Source organism: Pteropus vampyrus, unplaced genomic scaffold, assembly GCF_000151845.1.
Source record: "Pteropus vampyrus isolate Shadow unplaced genomic scaffold, Pvam_2.0 Scaffold46, whole genome shotgun sequence".
In the NCBI taxonomy this organism is placed as follows: domain Eukaryota; kingdom Metazoa; phylum Chordata; class Mammalia; order Chiroptera; family Pteropodidae; genus Pteropus; species Pteropus vampyrus.
The window spans coordinates 2,151,245-2,167,594 of record NW_011888827.1 but is presented as its reverse complement, the minus strand read 5'-3'; the positions used below and the strand labels follow the sequence as shown (position 1 = coordinate 2,167,594).

The 16,350-nt window shown below is 45.4% G+C and overlaps 2 protein-coding genes and 1 pseudogene across 3 annotated transcripts in view; all 3 read right to left on the bottom strand.

Moving 5' to 3' along the window:
• Window positions 1-6,142, bottom strand: part of SFXN4 (sideroflexin 4) — a 22,286-nt gene extending 16,144 nt beyond the window's left edge. For both annotated transcript variants that reach the window (XM_023530097.1, XM_011359237.2), the window contains exons 1-5: window positions 5,992-6,142; window positions 4,336-4,401; window positions 1,459-1,533; window positions 528-554; window positions 388-442 (exon numbers count right to left, since the gene is read on the bottom strand). In XM_023530097.1, the coding sequence (XP_023385865.1) occupies window positions 388-442; window positions 528-554; window positions 1,459-1,533; window positions 4,336-4,401; window positions 5,992-6,030 (262 nt within the window). In that variant the 5' untranslated portion in view covers window positions 6,031-6,142. The remainder of the gene's footprint in view (window positions 1-387; window positions 443-527; window positions 555-1,458; window positions 1,534-4,335; window positions 4,402-5,991) is intronic.
• On the bottom strand, window positions 5,333-5,452 carry LOC111739052 (annotated as a pseudogene).
• Window positions 6,143-8,251: 2,109 nt separating the features above from the next.
• Window positions 8,252-16,217, bottom strand: PRDX3 (peroxiredoxin 3). Its single transcript, XM_011359233.2, has 7 exons — window positions 16,076-16,217; window positions 14,553-14,688; window positions 12,890-13,031; window positions 12,285-12,420; window positions 11,365-11,468; window positions 9,300-9,465; window positions 8,252-8,978 (listed from the first exon to the last, which is right to left on the bottom strand). The coding sequence occupies exons 1-7, from the start codon at window positions 16,109-16,111 to the stop codon at window positions 8,925-8,927; spliced, it is 774 nt and encodes a 257-aa protein (XP_011357535.1). The 5' UTR covers window positions 16,112-16,217; the 3' UTR covers window positions 8,252-8,924.
• Between the last annotated feature and the right edge of the window lie 133 nt (window positions 16,218-16,350).

Sequence of the window (16,350 nt, the reverse complement as noted above, 5' to 3'; positions counted from 1 at the left end):
TACCCTATACAATTACAGATTTTATTCCCCTCACTGTAGTTATGAAAGAGAGAACACCAAATGGGATCCCTAATACTGGCACTTAACGAACCATCGGTGATAATCTGGTTATGTACTTTAGGGCTTGATGGAGCAGGCCTGTTCTCTCATTCCCAAAGCCCAGATCTTTCCACAGGACTGGACACAGCTCTGGGGCCCAAACACAGCTCTGGGGCTCTTCTCCACTATCGACCCCAGACTCTTCAAACTTTCTTTTTAAGCTATGGTTTCCAGACTCATTGTCAGAAATCCTTCTAGGAAAAAAAAGCAATTAAAATAAGGCAGGCAGAGTTTTCTCTTATAAACCACACTTTCCCTAACCACTTCTGAAAATTAGAATCAGCTTACCCGCAGGTCGGAAAAGAACGGGGATCAGTTTGCTGTTGTCAGGGTGCACTGTTGACTTCAAAAGCATAAGCACAAGGTCAGTTGGATGTTTGGTTTCATTAGTTTAGGAGGCTAAAAATTAGGAAGGGGCTGAAACTTACAAGACTTCTCTTCCAAGCTTCTTGGATCTAAAAAGAGAAAAAACAAGCAATAGTTTTTAAAGGTGGCTTGGCAGCAAACAAATCTCTCCTGCCTCATTCCTAATGCTACCTTTCAGAGAGTAAAGGGCGGAACTGTTTAAGACCACATGGACAGAGCACATCAAAATAAATGAATCAAACAGTCGAAGGAATAAAAGAACTAACAGGCAAAGAGATGATTCATATAAAGAAAAGGACCAAAACATTAAAAGGCCTTAAGTGTCTGACCTTGGAAGAGACTCAAGGCCAACACCTAACTTATCACTCAGGTGAGTCACTGAGTCCAGCCTGGCTCAGGGCAGAGCAGGCTGTGTACAGAGGACACACCACGCCATTAGCCAAGTCACCTGCAACAGAGCCCAGAGGCCTCAACAAGTTCTTAGAAAAACCCAGTTAAATCTGTGAGCTTTCCACAGGTGGCCTCATGACACTGATGTTTGTGGACTCTGGAAAGCCCCATACACTGCAAGGTAGGTAACAGATATTTGGTTTGCGTCTTTGGACAGGAATGGAACCCTGCCCTGGGTCGCTGCCTCTGATGGGAAATAGATTCCGACTTCCGAAGCCCGCCTTAATTCTGGAGTTCCCCATGAGGCGCCAGGAATCGGCTACGGAGAATCCCCACTAATGTCTGTTACCTATGAATCATAGGAACCCCGTGATTGTCCCCTTAACCCTAGTTCCTACTTCTAATACCTAATACTAATCTGGTTTACGAGAAGGAATTCTAACTACACTTAAAACACTAATCCAGTTTGAAAAGCTGATCCCTTGGGCAGTGTTTTCGATGATAAGGTTCCACCGGATTTCAGACTATGCAGTGGAATCACCTGAAGGCAACCATATCAGCCTTGACAGGCACACCCAAGCACAGGCAGGCCAAGAGACTTACACTTTGGTCCTCCAAGTCATGAATAGACGCATCTTCATTTGTTAACAGTAGTTGCCTTGATTTTTCTATTTTTTCCTACAATCAGATATAAAGAAATTCAGCCATGAGCTCATCACTGCTCAGATTTATCCAGATTTAGGAATCACATGCTCGTCACATCTGACTTCAATGTGACATGTAGCCAAGGCCCTCTACTCCCTGGGAATTTCCTTTAGGATCCATTAGGATGGTCCCATGTGTCATTCCAATTCGGACCTCCCGGCCCTGACTCCACTAATGCTGCCATTACACCCTCCCATCTCCGCATCCCATTCTTCTCTGATGTCAGCTGTCTCAGGGAATACCACCACCATCCGCCTGGCCGTGCAAGTCGGAAACCTGGAAGCCCCTCCTCTCTCACTCACCCCTCGTCTAATTGATCCAGTTTTTTTTTTTTTCACTTAATTTGAGGGGAAAAAAATTAAATACAGAAAATACAAAGAATAATTGCATACTCGTAATCCCCTCATCCAGAATAACTGTAAACGTCTCGTTATATTTGCTCCTAATGTTTTTTTCCAAAAGGACCATCACCCCCAGTCTCATTTCCTTCCCCATTCCATCAGAACTTGAACTATTACAAGTTCAAGGTATAAACTTCCAGTCCATTTTTTTATACTCTACGAAGATAAATATATCCATCTGATATGGGACATGACTTGTAAAATTATCTTTTAGCAGGAAATGATATGGGACATCTTTGCAGAGTTGTTAATCTTTTTAGTAAACCTAGTTAAATCTTTTCTTTCCTCCTTTTTTTAGGAAAAAGACACTTTCCTTCAAATTCTGATAATTGCCCCCAAGCTGGTGACTCAGATCCTCTGGCTATTGATAAGGATCATCAGCCCATTGTTAGCAGAAATAGTATTAGGCCAGACAGGGCCTTAGAGTCTGAGAGGGGAGGGGACTTTAGGCCAAAGGTCTTTTTCTTCTCTTTAAGAAATATATTAACCAAAGCTGTTTCCCTTTACTAGCTTAATAGGCAACCAATAATAGAAATTAATAGCTATATGACTTAAATAACAAGTTTGTATCTTCTTTTCCTTGTCTAGGAACTGAGGTGGCACATCAGCAGGAAACCCAAGACCCTGTCATGACTAAGGCAGAGCGGGAAAGGAGCTCTGTGAAACCCCAATAGGCAGGGACTATGACTCTTCTCAGCAGGAAGCAGATACAGAAGAAGAGACCTCCCATCCCTCCACATCCATACTAAGAAGGGGGTTCGTGGCTCTTAGAAGTTAGGTAGGAAGTTAGGGGGTTTCAGGTCTGCCTACAAAGACACTGAAGTCATCCTATCCTAGAAGGGGTCCGCCCTAATCCACCCACAATTGAGCAAGCCAGAAGGCATTTTTAGGCTAAAAGTAACTTCCACAAAGAAACAAACAAGAGAATTAGGTACCAGTTTAAGTCAGTCACTTTGCACCAGCGCAATGAAGACCCCAATGATCTTCGATTCACCCGAGCCTCATTATACCATCATTATGACATGCATGTGCCCAGAAGTTCATTAATATCATAACGCTGAATTCTGGGAACGAACATGCACAGAAAGCAAATGATGAATCACTGTGTCCTGTCAATCTTAGCTGTCAATCAAGGAAGCCCACCCCTCTAAGAAAGGTAACCACCAACAGCAAATAGGGATAAAAACCCTGAAGGCTTTGTCACCAGGCCTTTGAGCCACGCTTCTCTTGCTCAGGCCTGCTTCCACGTCTGGAAGTGTACTTTCCCTTCTGATAAAGCTTTTCTCTTCTGCTATATTTTGGTAACTTGCTCAATTCTTTGTTTGAGACATCAAGAGCCTGGACAATGCTCCGGGAGGGGATCCCCGCTCTTCGGTAACATATCCATAAACAAATATGCAGTATTGCTTTTTTCAGGTTGTAATTTGCATAAATATTGTATGCATCTTGCTTTTTCACTAAATATCACAGATATCATGTTCTTCCATTTAACATCATATATATTTTGTTTCTACTTAATAGCATTTGTTGGTAACTAGATCATCACTTAACAGCTAATCAATATTCCACAGTATGAATATACCATATTATATTTTTCTACCAATGGACATTCAGGTTGTTTCTTGTTTCTTTATTATAAACAAGGCTGAATGAAACATCTTGAGCACAAGGATGGGAGTGTCCCTTTGGGTCTGGCCCTAAAGGGTCATCCCTGGTGACAGAACATTTCCTTTATATCTCTCAGCCACAGCTGGTTCGAGCCCTCATCTTTCACTTAGAAACTGAGCCCTCCCCTGAACAGACTGCCTTGTCTACAGTCTCGTCCCCTATGGTTACTCACCATACTGACCGAAGGGACCCTCAGAAACCCAAACCTTGCCCTGTAGGCTAAGTGCAAACTCCTTTCATCTGAATGACACACAAGGCCCTTTTTATGCAGGGGAACTGCCTGGTTCCCCTGCATAAAAAGCCCCAGAGACTGTGTGACCTGCTCTCCTCCCCTAGGTTTGCTTACAGTCTCCTCTGCCTCTCAGCCTTCCTTCAACACCCTCCCTCAATTCCCAGCTACACCGCACCCTTCGATCGCTAGGCGAAGGTCTGTCACTAGCATTGCCAGTCTGTCCTCCAATACAGGGAGGTTTGTTTTAATCCCCTCTGAACTACCAGCACCTGGCCCAAGGCTTGGTATTACCTGTTAAGTGGATGTCTGCTTTTAGGTATTATCCTTCCAATCTAACAAGCTCATTGAGAAGGAATAAAAACATGAAAATATATGTGGATTCTGTTATTTCAACCGCTTTCAAAAGGGACACAATCTTCACATTTCAGAATAAAATGTGAAATTTATTATCTCGGAAAACGAGAAAATACTTACAATCGAAATGACCAAATTTGTAGGATCCAATAACTCTGTCCACTGAAGAAATCTCTGAATAAAAGACTTAAGAGGGGAAAAGCACCAGAGAGGTTAATGGCAGCAAAAGAACAAAGATATGGTAATAACAGTTAACATTATTTTTGAGAACCTGATAGCGCCATCTACCTGCAGCATCTCCTGGATTGCTTACAACATCCCATCCTACAGGTGAGGCAGCTGAGGCTTAGAAGGGCTCATGAACATACTCAAGGGGGAGCCCAGGCAGTAAGACAGTAGCCCGTGCTCTTAAACACTCCAATATCAAATTGCTCTTGAGGATTAAAACCCCAGACTTTGGGTCAAATGGACCTACATTCATATCCCATATATGACCTTGAACCAACTACCTAGAAAGGTCTCAGAATCTGGTTCTTCACTCTGTTGTTGTAAGGCTTAACTTTAGTCAAAAAAAACCTACGCCCCAGCAAGGCCTCAATAAAGGCAGCTCGGGTGACATGTGGAAAAAGGAGGCATGGTTTGCTCCAAAAAGCCACGGAACTTTGTAGTGGTTCCAGCTCTGAGTCCTGGCTCTGCTGGGACAACTTGGGCTCCCTGTCCCTTCTCTACTTTTCTACCTAATAAAACCCAGGCTGGGCCATACTTTAGGTAAGGACTGAAAGAGAACATCCTACAATTGTGCTCTCCGATTAGCCACATGTAGCTATGGAGCCCTTGATATGTGGCCAGACCAAATGAAGATGTGCTGTATGAGTAAAACATACACCGGATTTCTAAGGCTTAATACAAAAAATAATGTAAAATATCTCACTAATAATTTTAATGCTTATTACATGTTGAAATGTTAATATTTTGTATTTACTGGGATAAATACAATATATTATTCATATTAATTTCACCTTTTTGCTTTTTTATTTTTTTTAGGCGAGGCAACCCTTGGTTGACCTCACAGACTGCAAGGACCTTATCAGCTTACAATCCCTTATTTTATTTTTTATGCCTACAGCACCTAGTATTCCTAGGTGGTCTCCCATTAAAAGTACTAACCACGCCCGACCTTGCTTAGCTTCCGAGATCAGACGGGATCGGGCTTGTTCAGGGTAGCATGGCTTTGGACTCTTTTTGCCTTTTTTAATGTGGCTACTAAAAAATTTTAAATGCTCTATAAGGCTCCCATCATATTTCTATTGGACAGCACCACCCCAGGCGGCGTGGAGGCGGAGCCTGTCACGCGTGCCAGGTGGGGCACAAACTCACTGTGAGCGGCCGAGTCTACGGAGGTTGGGAGGCTGGGGACTCCCGGGAAGACCTGTTCCTCTCCAATCTGATGCAACCTGATGCTCAGCAAGAGCTTAGGCAGCAGAGGGCCTATGAGGGGAGACTGACTGCTCATTTAGGGCGATCTTTAGGGTGACTTTATGGCGACCCTCCCTAGCCGGGCCTGGAGTAGAAGTGACGCACGGGTTACAGCCCTGGCCGTCGGCATCCGGCAAGCATGGGAGTTCCCTCGGTCTCCTCCCGGGGTCTGAGGTCGGAAGGTGGATGGTGCGACCACGTGGCCTCAAAGTCCAAGGTCACCCGGGCCAGCTGGCGACTCTAGGTGTCGCGCCCCTTGCCCTCCCCACTGCCTCCAGCCGAGCGGGTCGCGAGCCGTACTTGGCGTTCGGTGATCCAGAAGCGCACGTTGGGCTCCATGCGGGCGGCAGCGCCACTGCACCCTGGGAGCTGCGCGGCTCCTGCGTTTCCTCTTCCTCCTGCTCCTCTTCCTGGGACTTACGTGATGGTTGGGGAGGCGGCTGCCGCCAGGCCAGGCGCGGAGGAGGAGCCGGGCGGCGTGCCCCGCCCCCGGCGCGCGCGCGCCCTCTGTGCCGGGTCCCCAAGCCCGCGCGCTCGCTGCTCTGTGTCACCACGCGCCAGCAGCCGGGAACCCCTCTCTCCTGGGTTCCCGCATGTTACCATCTGCCAGCTCCTGGGTTCCCGCGCACCTGCTGCTCAGTGTCACCACCTTCCAAGCCCCCAGATCCCACACCTCTACCCCCACTGGTCCTGTGAGCCCTGCTCTCCCACAGACCGAGTCATTTCAACCCTGCTCCACCCCTTAGGGTAGCGAGGCCGCTCCCAGGCCTGGAGGAGTCACCTACGGGAACCCCCGTACCACAGCACCTACCTAAGCTTTTGGACATTACCCTTGAAAGTCCGTTCAGTCCCCCCTTAAGTCCAGTGTACAGGTATTGGAGACAGTCAGGACCGGCTACGTAATTTTCGTGGCCCAACGAAAATCGAAAATGTGGCGCCCCATTTTAAAAAATTGAGAAAGTCGACATCAGAGCGTTAAACCCAGCCCGGGGCTCTGCCACAAGCCAACCGTGAAGCCCGCCCTGGTACAGACTCTTTCCCGTCAGCCCAACAGTTTTCTCCAGGACTGGGGCAAATCCAGTTCCTCAGGTTGAATACCAGATCAAGTAGGGAGGGACCATTTGTAGAGAAAAAAAATGCACCCTCCTTCTTCCTGTGACCCGTCCGTCCCCCTTTCCTTCCCCACCCTTCTTGGGATGGGCAGGGGCTGTATGTGTTGGTGGAAGCCAATGTGGCTGTTTAGGGTGTTCAGGGGGGTCCTCAGGAGTCCTGGGTTGGGGACTCAGCACTACCCATTGTGGGACCCTAGTCAAGTCAATCTCTCCAGGTCTATTTACTCATCTGTAAAACGAGAATAATAATTGTACTTACCTCAGAGTTTGGTTGATAATCAAAATACGTGAAACATGTAAAGGCCCTAAAACAGCACTGGGTCCATTGGAAGTGGTCGGTTTAGGCCATTAACACCCAGCTGGCCTATTCCCGCCATTGCCTTCCCTACAGGAACATGAAAGGTGCTCCTGGTTTTCTTCAGGCCCGTGGGACTTCTCAGCTCCTTTTGCTCAGCTCACCTGGCTCACTTTCCCATAGGCTTCAAAAGTTCGTCTCCTCTTCCAGGAAGCCTTCCCTGATGCCCATAGCTGGGTAAGGTGCCCCTCTTCACCTCAGTGACCCCCTTACACATCTACTGTACCATATATTTAGAACACCTGTACTATTATTATGTTGGCCCTACCAGCAAGTATGTCACAAATCCAGCCCAGAGGACGTCTCTGTGCCCCTCTCGGGACCCTTACAGTCTGGTCTTAACGAAAGAGTTAGTGATCCTGTTAGAACAAATGAGCAGCTCTTCTCAAAACTGTCTTGATGTTTCTCTTACCAGAACGGAACCCAAAGTCCTTGGCTTCCCCCTAGGCGCTCTGGGCTCATTACCATTCTCCTCCAGTCTTGTGGCCCTTCCCTTCTCCACCTCCCCAAACACACTCTTGCTCAGGCCTTTGCCTAGAACCTTCTTATGCCTCTAACTCCCCTCACTTTATACACGTTTTCTCTCACCTGATCCTCATCAAAACCCTGAGACAGGTACAATTAATGCCCTCATCTTACAGGTGAGAAACAGACCTGGAGAAACTGCCACTCTCCCAAGGCCTTCCCTGACAACCTGCCCAGGACACCTGCGATTCTCTGCTCCACTCTGTTGTCCTTCCACACGCCCTATGCATTTTTCTTTTCTTTTGTTTCCCCCTCTAGACTGTAAGCGCATGAAGAAAAAGGTTTGTTTTCTTTTGTTCACTCCTGGCATGTGGTCGGTGCTCAAGGATTTACCGAAACAATGAATACATGCTTCCATTTCTCTCCTGCCCCCTAAACAGTTCTTTGGGCCAGCACCTTACTCATCTTTGTGGGCCATGAGTTAAATGCTCAAGAAATGTGTCTTGATATAATTAGAAAACTAAAGAGCCACAACATAAGCTGAACCAACAAATTAATGGTGTTAAAAATGCAAATTATCTTAAAATGTTTTTATTATATATTTTACATTAAGCACTTCAGAAAAGAATTTAATTACAATGATTTCAAAATTTAATCCCTGGATTCAATAAATATCCTTTATAATTACACTCAATCAGTATGCAGAAATGTATGTAGACAGCCAGCTAACAAAATAAGTAAAATAACTATATAAACTGTAAATCTCAGGGATGAGGAACATGCATGATCAGTTAAGTCACTTTGCCACCGTATTTTTTTTTAAAACATGATTCACATTTATTTCAATCACATTTCCATCCACTCCAAGAGTTAAATTGGATGGCTGATGCTCACAAAACTATGATCTTTATTATCTTCAAAGAAAATTCAGTTTCATAGAAAGAAATTCAAGAAGAAAATTTTAGGACCCTTGATCAGAGGCTTTGGATACTTGTGGTACTATTCTGATGTACATGAAGGTTCAAGTTAGGCTAAGAAAAGCGTTTCCCTTTGAAGACATGATCAAAGAAAGAGGTGAACTAGGCATTCTATAAACTAGCTAGCCATCAAGAAGAATTCATATTAGTAACTAGCCATGTTTAAAATGCCTTAGCCATTGTTATAAAAACGAAACATCTAGAGTAATATTTACGCATGTAAGCATAATTGGTTCTCTGCCTTCTATACATAATCATCCTTGAAATGCTAAGTGAGTTCCAGGTGTGGTTCTTTTACGATGCTGCAGGTGCACATGGAATGATCTACTGATTTACCTTCTCGAAGTACTCTTTGGAAGCAGTTGGATGGGGCTTGATCTGAAAATATGAAAACGTTCCATTAAGTAACTGACTTTAAGATATAGTCTAAAAAGTGAGTTGAAAACTCCGAATTTTTAACTCAAAGTTCTTTAACTTTTTAAAGATTGGTATGTTTCCTTTGAAATACCTGGATGAAAGTTACAGTAATGGCCTGCCTAATTCAGGTCCCATCCCCCACCTCTCGGCAGTGTTGCTCATCTGCAGCCTGCCCTGCTCCCAGGGTGGGCTCCTGTGGATATTCCAGGCCAATAGCCCTTGAGGCAGTGAGGACCTGGGACCCTCTGCTGGGGTCCTACTGCTTTTAGAAAAGAAACGTACTGTTGGAGAATCCGGTGTCCAGTTTGCAGGGCAGACTTCTCCATGGACTTCCACAAACTGGAATGCCTTCACCAGGCGGAGGGTCTCTTCCACGCTTCGGCCCACGGGGAGATCATTGACGCTCAAATGCTTGATGACTCCATTGGGGTCAATTATGAAGAGACCTCTGTATCAGAACTTATCCTCATTAGTACAACAGTACCAGAATCAGAGTCTAACTTCTACCCTGTTGTCTTTGCCGCTTCTTACTAAGGCATTTATTAAGTCTATCGTATGCTTAAAAATGGGGTTCTGTTATACAAAAAGCTTATCATCTCTTATTGACAGATACTTTAACAAAGGCAGGCCTGGACCAGGCCAGCCTGGAAAACAGGCAGTATGGTCACATTTACAAATGTGACCTGAATGTCACACAGTATCTCAAAGTCACAGAGAGCAGAACTGTCTTTACTTATTAGTGATTCAGCAGGCATTCTCTAGGCTGCTATATGAACTCTTGGCAAGTAACCACAGGCAACTGAGAAGGGACAGAGATGTAGTTTATCTATATTCAGTAAATACTTATGAAATGAGTGATTTCTTGGGCAAATGGGGGAAAATCCCACAGGGAAGTTTTTGCAGAAAGGATTCAGTCTACACCGAACAGAAATGTAAAGGAAAAACCCAACCTGCCACTCAACATCACTTGGCAGCGATGTAATCACAGGTCCTGACCCACCTGTGCTCACCTTCTTTCTGCACAAGTGCTGGTGTCACTATGACATATGCAGGTATGTTTAACGCACAGGTTTTAACAGTCTGTCTTAAAAGGGTGCAGCATTCCAAGAGTTAATCACTCAGGGGAAAAGGCAAGTTAGAGAAAACTCGCAAGGTAAAAAGGTGCCTTTTCCTCCCTGGGCCTGGCCCTTGGGGGTCTGGCTTTCAGGCCTAACGGGTCCTGGTGCATGTTCCTGGGAAGTGGAGCCAAGCTGGATGGAGTCCACGGTGCAGATGCAGACACAGAGGTAGGAAGGGGCAGGGCCCACTGACTCCAGAAAGAAGGCCTTATCTCACCAGCCAGATCCAGTACCTTCCCCCTCGTCGATCTTAATAGTGAAACCAGTAGAGAGTTACCTGCAGACTTAGCAAGACCTAACAGGGAAGGATCCTGGGAGGAAAAAGCCAGCATTCTTTTTCTCCTTCCCTTGCCAACTCTGTTAAGGGCCGGCTTTAATTCATTACAGGCAGTCAGTCATCCCCTTGGAGCAAAAAGGCCCAAGCTCTAGGTGGCCTCCCAGAGCTAAAATTCCAGGTGCAGTCCTTGCCTGCTTTCTGAAGGTCAAGTTCCACCCTCCTTCACTCAGTGGCCATCAAGATGCCACTTCTAAGTCCTAAGTACTCATCCCTCTTACGAAGGTTGTGTTTGAATGTGGGACTGTTAAAGACAGGAAGAAAGCTTCGCACTCAAAGGACTAAAGGTCTAACCACAGAATGAAGGACAGAAATGACATTCTGAGACAAGGGTCATAACAGCTACCAGGACCTGTGCTAAAAGCATTAGCTACATCTTATTTCATCTTCATAACCAACCGTGAGGTACATTCTCATACTAGTTATAAAAAAAATTGTGACTCAAAGAGGTAAAGCAACTTGCTCAAAGCCACACAGCTATTAAGTTGATGAGTTAAAAAAATTAAACTCCAGGAGTTTTTGATTCCAGGCTTTATGAGACCTTATCCATTGCAGGATACTGACTCCTATCCTGCTAGTCCTCCCTTCTCCAAACATGCCACGACTGTTCCCCCCGTGAAAGTGGCTCCCAGCCAGGAAGAGTAAAGTAGTATGACCATCCAGACACGACATCCTTCTTCAAAAGACACACAAGGTGGTGCAGTGGGCAAATGTGTCTAGGCCATTTCTGAAAGTGCCAACCCTCAGAGGGGCATTCATCAGTGCTTCTTAAAAGATTAAAATGAAGGATTTTTGGTTTTCAGATTGCTTTCCCAAGTCTCTATAAATCCCCTAAGAAGTGGGATGATGCTAAACATGAGAAACAATTTTAAATTCATAAGAAACAGGATCTTACCTTAGTGCAAGACCAGGACCTTCTAACAGCACATCGTAGTCTCGGGAAATCTGCTTAGTCAGATCTGACAAGAGTGCGATGTTCATGTGGCCCAAACCGCCATTCTAATAAAAATGCAAACATGACTGGTTGTTATCTGTGTGCTCTCATATCGTTCCTGGCCAGGTCACACAATGTCTGAGACCAACAATAATGGCAACGGGTAGCAGCAATGGAGCACCAACCAAGCCGAGCATTGCCCTAAGCTATATTAACTCTTTCTCTTCCTATCCATCCCGAGCAGATACAATTACCATTGCTATTTTACAGATGAGGGAACAGGCACGCAAAGGTTAAGTAATTTGCTCCAGGTCACCGCTAAAAAGGGACAGAGGCAGGATTTAAACCCAGCTAATACTACAGATCTTTCTTTCCCTAATTCTTTTAGTTGAAGATTAATTTCTGAAGCATAAAAATGGAAAAGTATTAAAAAATACTCTGAATAATTTGATGTCGACAGTACAGCAGCATAGCTAGGAATTTTGATTCTCTCAAGCAAATCTTTAGGCAAGAATACTTATCATGCAGAAAGTGACATCAGAGAACCTAACCACCTTCCCACGAGACACGCAGGAGGGTTCACGATACCTACAGGGTACTGGTAGAGGGGAGGCAACAGGCCCCAGCTGCTCCCCCGCCCTGCTAGCCTGCTCTCCCTTACTGTTTGCATCGTGGAAAATACAAATGTAGTGGGGAATAAATATGCATGCATTGCCGAGGGAGATATGGACAGAGTTTAGCAGAATTTGCCAGTAGGTCAGGACCTACAAATAGCCCATATCAGACTAGTCATGTTTTAACAACTTCTAGGGTTAGTCTTGATGGGATCTTTTCACTTTTTAAGGTCACAAGTGCCAAGACAGGGCAAATAATGTTTATACCTTCCTCGGTGTGTTTATCCAGGCAAGATGGCTAAAGTGGGAATCCACTGAAACTGCAACAACTTCACAGTTCACATCATGAAATTCATTGGCTTTGTCACTAAAAGCAATAATTTCTGTAGGACACACAAAGGTGCTAGAAAAAAAGGGCAGAAATTCTCATCAGAGAATTGGAAAAAAAAAAAAAAGGATTGAAAATTGGAACAACAGGTAGCCTAGAAATGAGTTCAATTTTCTTAAGGGTGAAAAAGGCAAAATAGCTAACCATCCTCACCTTTCTATTTAAGAATCATATCCCAAAATGGTGGAGGTGAGCACCATTTTGTAAATAAAGCAGCTCTATGCGAAAATCCATTTTACTATCTTTACTTTTCTCATTTTCTTCCAGACTAGTGAAAAATGTCACTCCATCCTCTCAATCCATTACTCGTAAATTAGCTACAGATGCAAGCCTTGCCAACAAGGCCATCAGTGATAAAGGCTCAGAAAGAACCCTTCCTTTGACAAGAACCCTAACTAGAGACAGGCGATGTCAGTGTGGAAGAAGGAATCTTTGCTTGCTTTCAGAATGACATTAAAGCAGAAATTACAGAAATTACACTTACAAATCCAAAGGATAGAAGAAGAGCACCAAATATTTCCCCTTAAAGTCATCAAGGCTTAGTTCTTTGAACTCTCCATTGACAACGGCTGTACCCTTAAAATAGGGTGCATGCTGGGTGACGGCAGGAGAATGGTTTGAGGAACCTGAAAAAAAAACCCCACGTGCATATAAAGTTCATCAAATGATACTAAAGCACCTATTTGATTTTATTTAAACCTTTCACAATAATTAATAAGCAGTATAAATTAAAAGGTTCAGTAAACTGGACATCTTAGGTAAATTTATTTTCCTTCCATAGTTCTAGATTGTACACAAATTCAATTGAAAGCGCTACGGAAACTAAAAAGATGACAGAATATGGTAGAGATGGAATTAAGCAAGACAGACTGGATATGGATTCCAGACATGGTGCAGATTTCACCAAGTCCCGATGGGACAGGGCGGTGGCATGGAGGAGGGAAGAGGACAAGTGTGGGGAACAGCCCGTGACGCAGTTTGGTCAGAACAGACAGAGCAGGAACATGTGGAAAGAACAGTGGTAGACGAGGCAGGAATGGTTGAAGGCCATGCTGTGAGGGCCCTTAAATATCGGGCTGATGAGTCTGTTCTTAAAAAGAGAGATAGAGGAGTCACTGGGGGTTTTCGTGTAGGAGACGGAAGATGAGTCGGCTGTTCTTTGGAAGATTAGTCTGGCAGGGGAGGGTTGGGGAGCAGGAGGAGGAGACACTGAAGTTATGGGGTGATATCAGTTATCTAAGTGAGAGGTATGTGGCAGAGAAAACACAAGAAAGGCAAAAATGCAAGAGATGTGTCAGAACTGGAGAAGGACTTGCTTCTACTTGGGTCCGAGGGACAAAGGCGATCTGGTGTCAGAATGCATGGGCCTCAGAAACAATGGAGCTGTTCGGAATGGGAGTTTGAATCAGGTGACAAGCAAAGTTTTCAATCTGTGGCATCAAATCACTACTAGAAATTTTTTAAAGGTCCAGGGTGGTAAAACTGGGAAACATTTTAGAGCATTTTACCAATAAACAAAGGCTTTGCTAAAGTATATCACCCAAACCATTACATGCTAAAAATACGCTTTATAAAAGGTGGGACAAATCTAAAGGAGGTATTTTCAAGTACCAATTGTTATGTGAGGCTGATCTCAGCAAAGCCCACATTCTAGAAAATGGAGGGCAAATCTCAAGAAAGAGCTACGCTTCATTCAGATCATGGAGGAGTCCATGGTCTAACATGGCCAACTGGAGCCAGCACACAGGTTTGAATCCAAAAGCCTCAGCCCTGACAGGCTGCTGCACTCCCACTGACCTCACACGGAAGGCATCTGAGTCGAGTCCCCCACCCATATTTCTCAACACAGGATTAAAATCTCTGGTAACCAACTAGAAAATGTGACACAGGGGCAGTTTACTTCAGTGAATCTTGACCGTGGCCACACATTAAAATCTCCTGGTGGGCTATAAAAAAAAAACACTGATGTCTTGGTCCTGGTCTCACCCCTGAGATTGACATAATTTGTCTGGGGTGGGACTGGGGCAGTGGTACGCTTTTAAAAGATCCCCAGGGGAGTCTAATGTACAGCCAGAGTTCAGGGCCCCTCTTCAGAGATGATGATTCATGTTTTCAGTACCTGGGTCAAAACAAGGCATAACACTTACTTGTGCTAAAGGCAAATTTTGCTTGACTGGAACCAGACCACAAGACATTTGTCAGGCACATCCTTCCAGAAGCAGCAGGCCTAAGGGCTGCAGAGGCAGAGATGCCCCAAGGAATACCACTCACATGTCGGGCAACCTGGTAAGAGAAAGACTTTATATTAGGAAGTAGTCCAGAACGGTGGGTAAAGGCTAGCCCTGCTGAAAGGGCATAAGCCAGTGGTGGCCTTGGCTCTCTCAGTTCCCATGAACCAAATAGCAAACCCAAAACTCTTAAGAGTTCGGATCGGGTCTCCATGTTCTTAATATTCTCTTTTGCTTCCCTCTCTTTCAAGACTGCAAGGTGAGGATGGAGAGAAGTTGGTCAAAAGATACAGAGTTGCAGTTATGTAGGATGAATAAGTCTAGAGATCTAAAGTACAGCATGATGACTGCACTGAATAATAATACTGCACTGAACACTGGGAATATGCTAAAGAGAGTAGATTGCAGGTACATTCATCACACACAAAAAGGTTAACCATGTGAAGAGATATTAGTTTGACTCTAGTAATCATTTAATTAAATGTATGTATAACAAATCATTATGTTGTGCATCTTACACATAAAATTTTTATTTAAGAACTTATTTTTTTAAAAAAGACTGCAAGGAGGAGGGGAATTATAAGACCAGAAGGGCTCCCTACTCTTAAGAGCAACACAGAGGGTTCAAAAACCAAGGGGACTTGGCCAGGCCCCGAATATTTTAAGCCTTTTGTCAGGACATTCTGCTGAGCGATATATCGTGTCAAGGTTTTTCCTTAGAAAAGACAAGGCCCTTCCAGCCCCACAGACAAGCAAACAAGTAGAGCAAAGTTCATCCTCTAGTAAAGTTCTGAAAAGGGCTCAAGGCAAATGTTTGCTCAACTTCAGTGTCTTGCATGACTCAGGAAGAAGAGCCTGCGTTGGAACCCGCCACGAGAAAGGGGGAGGGTGGGTAGCGAGGAAGCACTAGGCTTTGCCAAGAGAAAAGCGCAGGGAGAGACCTGCGGGTGGTGGGAGGAGAAAAGTGCCTTTTGCATTTTGACACTTTGGGCACTTTTAGCACTTTGGTTTCCATCCAGCATTTCGTGGATGCTCACGGCCACGCCTTGATGTAGGCATCACTCTACCTTGAGACGAGCAAAACGAACTGAGATTCGGAAAGGCAAAGGCACTTTCCAAGGTCATAGAGTCTGGGACAGGGGGGCAGATCGCCCGTCTCCAGGGGCAGGACCAGGTGCTCAGATGGAAAGAGGACTGGGGACCTGCGAATCTGATCGATGAGAAATAAAGGGAGGGGACTGCGAGGAAGGGGTATGGGAAGGGCACTTCTGAGCAGGCGCAGGGAGCCTTCTCAGCGGAGGCCTCTGGGTCCGTAACTAGCTGACATCCTCCAGGGAGGGCGAAAGTCCCCCAGACCGTTAGGGAGTGGGATCCTGTCTGGGAAGCACTTCTTGGAGCCACCATAGTGTCTCCGCGCCTGTTCCCAACCGGCAGCCACTCACCGAAGCCCGGAGAAACCTTGCCACCGCTGCCGCCATCTTCAGCACACGCGGGATCCGCGGAGAGGACTGGAGGCTGCGGGGCGGGGCGTGCTGGGGGCGGGGCCGGAAAGGCGTGGCCTCGCCGGGCGGGGCGGGCCGAGCCACAGCAGCTCCTCCTTTTAGGGACCCTCCGACGTCCCTGTCGCGTCCCTCCGCCCCTGTTGTAAGGGGGTAGCTTCCATTGTGGCTTCTGAGTAGCTGAGTACCTGGGAAAGCAACATTTTGTCTCTAATTGT